The sequence below is a fragment of the Vombatus ursinus genome, unplaced genomic scaffold (assembly GCF_900497805.2).
Source record: "Vombatus ursinus unplaced genomic scaffold, bare-nosed wombat genome assembly UNPS02014959.1, whole genome shotgun sequence".
Lineage (NCBI taxonomy): Eukaryota > Metazoa > Chordata > Mammalia > Diprotodontia > Vombatidae > Vombatus > Vombatus ursinus.
Window position 1 is genome coordinate 2,290,005 of NW_020954737.1, and position 8,971 is coordinate 2,298,975.

General features: G+C 41.9%; 1 protein-coding gene across 1 annotated transcript in view; it reads left to right on the forward strand.

Annotated features, from left to right (window-relative positions):
• CASR (calcium sensing receptor) overlaps positions 1-3,888 on the forward strand; it is a 155,648-nt gene extending 151,760 nt beyond the window's left edge. The window contains exon 7 of the mRNA XM_027845133.1: positions 904-3,888. Within this exon, the coding sequence (XP_027700934.1) occupies positions 904-2,381 (1,478 nt within the window). The 3' untranslated portion in view covers positions 2,382-3,888. The remainder of the gene's footprint in view (positions 1-903) is intronic.
• Positions 3,889-8,971: the final 5,083 nt, after the last annotated feature.

Below are 8,971 nucleotides of genomic sequence, written 5' to 3' on the forward strand. Positions count from 1 at the left end.
ACATTTTCCAGGCTCACCTGCAATTCACATGTATGCTTCTGTCCATCCTCCCCTCAAAGTTCTAAGTTCATACATATTTATGCCTTTTACATTCTCCATCAGAAGAAAACCCTAGAATTCTCTGCCCTCAAATACTTGTGGGAAATACAGTCCAGGAGAGAAGCAGGAGGAAAGTAAACAACTCCTTCAGGAGGTAGCTTGGTACAGTTGAAAGAACATTAATAAAGGACCTTAATTCAGAGGATTCCTGACACCAGATGTGTGACCATCATTAGAAAGTCACTTAACCTTTGTTAGAATTAGTTTTCTCATCTGTAAAATGAGAAGACTGGACTAGATGGCTTTTGAGATCCCTTTGATCTCTAAATCTATGCCAAGTGACTTAGCGGATAGAGAAATGGCCTTGGAGTCAGGCAGACCTGAGTCTGTATTCTGCTTCAGACACTTAACTAGTTGTGTGACTCTGGTCAAGTCATTTAACCTCTGTTAAATTTTCTTCCTCATCTGTAAAATGAGGGAGTTGGTCTTCAAGGCTTTTAAGGTCCTTTCCAATTCTAAATCTGTGATTCTATCATTGATTGATTAAACCCATTGTACCTCAGTTTCCTTATCTGTAAAATAAGGGGGTCAGAGGTTCCTTCCGGCTCTGCATCTCTTATCCAATTCTTTATAAGCCAATGCTCCTATGTATCACAGTACAGGTCCATCACACACTCTTGGCAAGAGCTCACTAACTAGAATTTCTACAGACCCCAACATTTTATCCAAGGTAAGTAAGGGCTAAGTTTTTCTTATAAAACACAGGTGCTGCTTCTAAATACTTCATATTCCAAGGGTAGCTTCTGTCCAGTAAAGTTGTGTCTTCTGTGCTGCAAATTAATTCTATCCAATGATATTTTACAGATGCAAGTGCGTGTGACAAGTGTCCTGATGACTCCTGGTCCAATGAGAATCATACTTCTTGCATTGCTAAGCAGATCGAATTTCTTTCTTGGACAGAGCCATTCGGAATTGCCCTCACCCTTTTTGCAGTTCTGGGTATCTTCCTAACTTCTTTTGTACTCGGAGTCTTCATCAAGTTCCGAAATACACCCATCGTCAAGGCAACCAACCGGGAACTCTCCTACCTCCTTCTCTTTTCCTTGATTTGCTGTTTCTCCAGCTCCTTGTTCTTCATTGGCGAACCCCAGGACTGGACGTGTTGCCTGCGCCAGCCAGCCTTCGGGATCAGCTTTGTATTATGTATCTCCTGCATCTTGGTGAAAACCAATCGGATCCTTTTGGTATTTGAGGCTAAGATTCCCACCAGCCTCCACCGCAAGTGGTGGGGTCTCAACCTACAGTTTCTCCTCGTTTTCCTCTGCACTTTCATGCAGATTGTCATATGTGTCATTTGGCTCTACAATGCCCCCCCTTCTAGCTACCGGAACTACGAGCTAGAAGATGAAATCATCTTTGTCACCTGCCATGAAGGTTCCCTTATGGCCCTCGGCTTCCTGATTGGCTACACCTGCCTTCTGGCTGCCATCTGCTTCTTTTTTGCATTCAAGTCCAGGAAGCTGCCAGAGAACTTCAACGAAGCCAAGTTCATCACCTTCAGCATGCTCATCTTCTTCATCGTCTGGATCTCCTTCATCCCTGCCTACGCCAGCACCTATGGCAAGTTCGTCTCCGCTGTGGAGGTGATTGCTATCCTGGCGGCCAGTTTCGGGTTGCTGGCCTGCATCTTCTTCAACAAGGTCTATATCATCCTCTTCAAGCCCTCTCGGAATACCATCGAGGAGGTGCGCTGCAGCACCGCAGCCCATGCTTTCAAGGTGGCCGCCCGGGCCACCTTGCGCCGCAGCAACGTCTCCAGGAAGCGATCCAACAGCCTCGGGGGCTCCACTGGGTCGACCCCGTCCTCTTCCATGAGCAGTAAGAGCAACTCTGAGGACCCCTTCCCGCAGCCTGAGAGGGAGAAAGGGCAGCAGCAGCAACAAACCTTGACCCCTCAGCAGCAGCGGCCACAGCAGCAACAGCACCGCTGTAAGCAGAAAGTGATCTTTGGCAGTGGGACGGTCACCTTTTCTCTGAGCTTCGATGAACCACAGAAGAATGCTATGGCCCACAAGGTGACCAAGCAGCAGAACTCTCTAGAGGCCCAGAATAGTGGTGACAGCCTGGCACGGCGCCAAGCCTTAGTCCCCCTTCAGAGCAGCGAAGCTGGATCAGGACTGGGCAGCGGGGTCTTGGGCTCCAATGAGTCCGTGGTAGGTGATAGCCAGCCAGAGACCCAGATCCCCGAAGAGATGTCCCCAGCCCTTGTTGTATCTAACTCAAGGGGATTTATCATCAGCGGAGGGGGCAGTGCCGTCACAGAAAAGAAAATCCATTCCTAAAGTGAAAGATAGCTGCTGATCCAGAGGATTCAAAGAGATGACTTCATTAAAGTACATCGTCTAATTGTTGGAGGAAACTATAATACATTGGTGTCCATAGATAGCTCTTTCCCTCTGGAGATATAAGGAGAATCAAGTAGATATAAGACACTCATGTTTTTAGAATCATAAACTTAGGTTGAATCATTTAAGTTGCAGGACTGGCAGCTAAAAAACCCCAAAAGTCATGCTCTTTTGGGGGTTTAGTCAGAGCAATGAAACTGCTTTTTAATGCTGCTTGGTGTATAGGGGAAATTCCCTAACATTTAGAGCCGGCCAGAAATGGAATGGGCTGCTTGGGCAGTAGTGGGGTCCTTATCACTTGAAGTCTTCAAATGGAAGTTGGATGAGTGACCACTTGCAGGAGATTCCTGCTCAGAAAGCGATTGGCCCAGCTGGCCTCTGAGGTCTCTTCCAGCTCTCAGATTCTGGGATATAGCCCTGATTCTTTTGAAAACCAGTTTCTGTTCTTCTACTCTAAACCGTCACAGTGCCAACATGGGATAACCAACAAGGCATTGAATTTCCTCCTCCTCTGTGGTGTATGTGTGTATAAATGTGTGTATGCTCGTGGGTGGGTATATTAAAGGATATATGTTAAATATCTGTCCTGGAAGAAAACTGATAGCGTTAGATGGTTCAATGAGAACCTGACTATGGATTCAGAGGATTTCAGGTGTGGCATGACCCAAGGAAAAGGCAGAATACCAGTGGATAGCCTGGCCATGTAAAGTATTTTCAATGTTCGAAATAAAGCATGTGTGAATGCTTCTTATTTATAAAACCATAAGACATTGGATCTCTTCCTTACTGCTGCTAATTTGAAAAGTCTCAAAATGCTGGCCAGCAACCCTTTGTACTACTGTCTATGCTTATGTCCAGGATGTGTTACAGATACCACGATTGGTTTGGAGGAGAACCAGCTTCAGATGTAAATTCAATGAAAATGTATCTGTGACTGAGCTTGCTCCATGTAGCTTTTGCCTTCAAGAGTTGTTTCTGTTTTAATATTCTGGGGGCAGGGGACATAAAATGAACATTTTCACAATCTTGCTTACATAATATAGCATTGTTAAGCTCCAGTCTCTCCTTAATTTTCAGCAGTAAATGCTAGCGTACACGCTTTGGAATGGAAGGGATAGGCCTGGAAGACAGGATAATGTAGTGGGAAACACACTAGATTTATAGACGCATGTACCATAAAATCAGAGATCTAGATTTAGAGGGGAAATAAGAAGCCATTTAGTCCAACCCCCTTATTTTACAGATGGGGAAATTGAGGCTTAGTAAAGCTTTAGCTTGCCCGAGGTCACACAGGTAGTAAATGACTAAGGCAGGATTTTAATCTTGGTCCCAGTGACTTCAAGTTCACTGCCTCTAACAACTGTTTGACTTTGGGCAAATTATTTAATCTGCTAAAATTCCTTCTGTAGGAGGCCTTTCCTAGTCCTCCAGTTTCTAATGTCTTTGTGCTTCAGATTTCATCTCTCTTCAGATTCCTTTCATCTACTCTTTCTCTATTTTTTATGTACCTAGCTATGTACATGTTGTCTCATGTATTAGAATATATACTCCTTGAGGGTAGAAACTGTGTTTTTTTTGGCCTTTCTTTGTATATCCAATGTTTAGCACAGTGCTTGGCACATGGTAGTAACTTAAAAAATGCTTCTTGATGGATTGGCCCCTTCCTAACTTTCCAGTCTTCTTATAACTTAATGTCCCCCATATACTCTTCAATCCTGAGACATTGACCTCTTAAACAAGGCCATCCATCTCCTGACTCTGAGTATTTTCATGACTGGAATACTCTAACTTCTCCCCTCCCCCTCCAGCTTCCTTCAGGTCTCAGTCGAAATCCCACCTTCTGAAAGAAGCCTTTCTCAATTCCGATAAATACCAGTGCCTTCCTTCTGCTGATTATCTCCTATTTATCCTGTCTATATCTTGTACGTAGCTGTTTGCATATTTTCTCTCCCTTTAGACCATAAGCTCTGTGAGAGCAGGGACTCTTTTTTAACTTCCTTTGTACCTGCAGTACTTATTAGCACAGAGCCTGGCAAATAGTAAGTGCCTTATAAATAAATGCTAGTTGACTAACTAATTCCTCAGTTTCCTCATCTGTAAAAGACAGATAATGATTGCATTTTCTACTTCACAGAGTTATTAGGAGAAGTCAGTGCTAAACAACTGTAAAGCACTTTAAAAAGGTGATCTATTATTATCAAGAAATCCTTTCCACCTCTTTCCCAAAGCCAAGTTTATACCTGGACCAGGAAAGAATGAATTCCTAGCTCTACACCTAACTAGTAGTGTAATTTTGAACAAGTCACTTCTCTTCTCTGAGATTCCATTTCTTCCTATGTAATCTGAAGGGTTGAGCTAGCTGATTCTTAAGGTCCTTCCAGCTCTAAATACTGTGTTTCCAAAGTACATATCCAACCATGTCATTTCCCTCCTCAGTAATCTCCAATAGCTCCCTTTTACTTCCACGATCAAATAGAAAATCACGTTTGACTCTTAAAGCCCCTCATAACCTGGCTCTACCTACCTTCCTCCAGTCTTCCTGTACTTTACTCCCCTCTAAGTACTTTATGAACCAGCAACACTGGCTTTCTTACTATTCCTCAGACACCACTCCATCTCCCTTCTCCTATCTCCTTCCCTTTTCACTTGATGTCCCTCATGCCTGGATTCCTCTCACTCCTCACCCCTGGATTCCCTAACTTCCTTCAAGACCCGCTCAAATCCCAGCTTCTGCAAAAAGCCTTTCCTGGGCCACCACACCTAGGCCCTTCTCTCTGAAACCATCTCCCATCTACCCTGTATGTATCTTGTATGTATGTAGATGTTTGCATGTTGCTTCACTTATTAGAATGTGAGCCCCTTTAAAGTAGAGGCTGTTTTTACCTTTCTTTGTACCTCTAGTGCTTAGCACAGTACCTGGCATGTGGTAAGTGCTTAATAAATGTGTGTTGATCCTACAGTGACCTAAAGTCTACCAGCTGAACAATGCTGTGGAAATAAAAACAAACAAACAAACAAACAAAAAATCCTTTAAGGCCTCTATATGTCCTTCCTGTGATTTACTGTTATACCTGTTCCTCCCCAACATACACACACACACACACACACACACACACACACACACACACACACACACACATTCCTATTTGAAGGAGAATCAAGCTGAGTAGAGGCTAGCAGGTATAGTGCCTTTTTTTTCCTTCAACAACAACTTCTAGTCCTTTATCTTGTTTTATCTTCACAAAATTTCATTTGGGTAGGTAGGGCAGGTACTATTACACCTGTTTTGCAGATAGAGAAATTGAGGTACAGAGAGGTTGTCCAAAACTAGCATCCAAGCCTGGGAACAGCCAAAAGATGGAAGATCTTCATATCTTAATATGAGAATATTATCTAATATGAGAATATTGTGCAAGGAAAAGAGAAACTATATGGGGCAGGGAGGGGAAAATGTTGAGGGAGTCAGGGTGAGAGTGAAGGGAGTAGCCCTGTCTAGGAAAGGATTGACCTAATATGTTTGGCAAGTATAATATAGAAAATGTGATCAATTTCTGTTGTTGTTCATTCTTCATTCTCAAAGAGGACCAATGATGTCATGAGAGTGATGTCTTGACTTACTCATAAATTGGATTTAAGTGGGACAGAACTGTGCAAAGTCATCCATTTTAAGGAAGTTTGGGAAGACAAGCTTGAAGGTCACCAGGGAATCCTACTTAAGAATAGCAGGGGGTCAAGCTTCACTGAGGTCCACTCTGGAGAGGTCAAGACATCTTCCACACACACATAACAGAATCTCATTTCAGTAGTAATGGTTGGCTCGGCTTACTTTTACTTTTCAGCTGCCAAATCAATATATATAACTATGACAAAGTTGGTCACCCCACCAGGCAGCAGCACAAATTGGAGAGGAGATCAGAAGGAGAAGTAGCTTGCCAAAAGAAAGGTTAGGGAGAGTCAAGGTATGTAAAACACAATGATGAAAGGCTTTTGCAAGGGCCAAGGAGGAAAGTACTCATCTTGTTGGTATCTCCAGGAACCAAGCACCTAAAATACAAGGTCTAAAATCCTTAATGCAATCTTAAACTATTAAAGTTTACATTTAATTTATGTTAATACAATACAGGTTGTCCCAAAAGTCTTAATGCCATTTTAAACTTAAATTTTTAAGTTTAAAAGTTTAAGTTTGTGGTGTCCCAAAAGTCTTAGTGCCGTTTTAACTTTAAAATGGCACTAAGACTTTTGGGACACCTTGTATTGTTCAACTATTTGATTGGCCCTGTCTGTTCAATTATTTGTCTGTAGATGGTAGGACAGTTTAGATGCAGATTCTCAAAACCTGAGACTCACAAATTGAAAAAGTTGTAAAATAGAAAGGACATTAGACACCATCTCATCCAGTCCCCTCATTTTACAGAAAAGGAAACTAAGGCTCAGTGTTATTTTTTTTATAAAGAAAACGTTATTTTACATTAGATAATTGAACACTTAGGATAATAGATATAGAGCTAAAAAGGATCTTAGACACCATCAAGTCCAAAGCCCTTCATTTAGCAAATGAGTGAACTGAGGCTGTGAGAAATCAAGTGACTTGCCCAGGAGCACACACCACTTCAAGAATCTGTGTCTTTTTAAGTGTCTGTACTCCCTCCATGGTTATGGTTCATAATAATGCCAATAAAAGTAGATAGCTTTTATTAGTTATAGTGAATTAATAAATTTAATTAATAAAATTAATAACATATAATGAGAAAGAATAAATTATATGACACAAATTAATAGTTTAAAATTTACTGGTTGATTTTAGTATTAATAAAATAATTAATAGAAATTTAATCCCTTGGCCACTTGCCTCCTTCTGGTTATGAGCCTGTTAAAACTTAAGAAGGCATTTTTTTTACAAGAGACATTTTGCTACTAGGTGTGCACTTGAGTCCTTTCCGAGTTTGGTAGAACCTTCCAGGGCCTGCCCTCCCCGGAAAGAACCTTCAAGAGTCCAGAGTCACCACTATGACGTGAGGTGACATTGAAGGAGGATGTAAGTGGGAGTTTCTGTTAAATGGGTGATAACATCTTCCTACACTCCCAAAGATATCACAAGGGAACTGATATAGCTAAAAGACAAGTGTGGAGCAAGAGCTATGAAATCTAGTTGGTGCTCAAGAACATATGTTTATAAGGCTAAGGTCTAGAGGCAGTGTGATTAAGTGGAAAGGATGTTGGATTTAGAGTTTGAGGACCTGGGTTCAAATTCCAGTTCTGATACTGACTAGCTGTGTGGCATTGAGGAATAAGAAGAAGAAGAAGAACATTTATATGTTGTTTAAAGTTTGCAAAGTGCTTTAGAAGTATTATCTCACTTTATCGTCACAACAGCCCTGTGTTTATTGTTTAGTCTTTTTTTCAGTTGTGTCTAACTTTTCATGACCCCATTTGGGGTTTTCTTGGCAAAGATACTAAAGTGGTTTGCCATTTCCTTCTCCAGCTCATTTTACAGATGAGGAAACTGAGACAAACAAGGTTAGGTGACTTGTCCAGGGTCACACAGTAAGTGTCTGAGGCTAGATTTGAACTCATAAAGATGAATCTTCCTGACTCCAGGACTAACACTCTATCCACTGTGCCACCTAGCTACTCTGATTGAAAGGGGCTAGAGTTGCTCAGATATGAACCTGTTATCAACTATAGGCTAAATGGGTGTTCCTTCCTCCCGGCACCCACAACCTGGGCAAAGATCTTATTTGAATTCAGCCCTTCCTGACTCCAGGCCCAGTACTCCATCCACTGGGCCACCTGGTTTCCTCAACAACCTGTGGAGTAGGTGCTGTTGTTATCCCCATTTTATAGATGTGAAAACTAAAGCATGGAGAGATTTAGTGACTTGCCCAGGGTCACACAGCTAGTAAGAATCTGAATCTGGGTTAGAACTCAGGACTTTCTGATTCTAATTCTAAGGCTCACCTCTATGTTACCTAGCTGTTAAGTCACAAACTCTCTGAACCTCAGTTCATCTGTAAAATGAACTGGTTGGACTAGATGGAATTTAAGGTCTCCTTCAGCCCTAAGTCTATGATTCTTTGAGCCATAGAAATTTTGAAATCATCTAACCCAGCCCAACCTGGTCATCACATAGATGAAGAAATTCAGGTCCTGATAATTAAGTGATTTGTCCAATGTTACATATACTCTGCATCAAAGTCAGGTTTCTCACCCAGATCTTTTGACTCCAAATCCAGTGCTTCTTCATTTTTCCAGAGGAAGAATGAGCCACCTTTAGGAGTAGGCCAATCATTACCCCAAATCACACTATGACCATGGGACAGCGGGAAGCCAGTGACAAAGCTTTTACCCATTGTCCCACGGCCTTTGGCAAGATAATTAATGGTTAGGGCAATTCCTAGGGACAATGCTAAGGCACTTTAAAGACACAAGCATCACAAGATATCACATATTGCTTGAAATCCTGACCTTAGTGGACCATCTGAAGGTCTGGCACAAAAGCTGTAGGGTCTTGCAAATATTGTCCTATG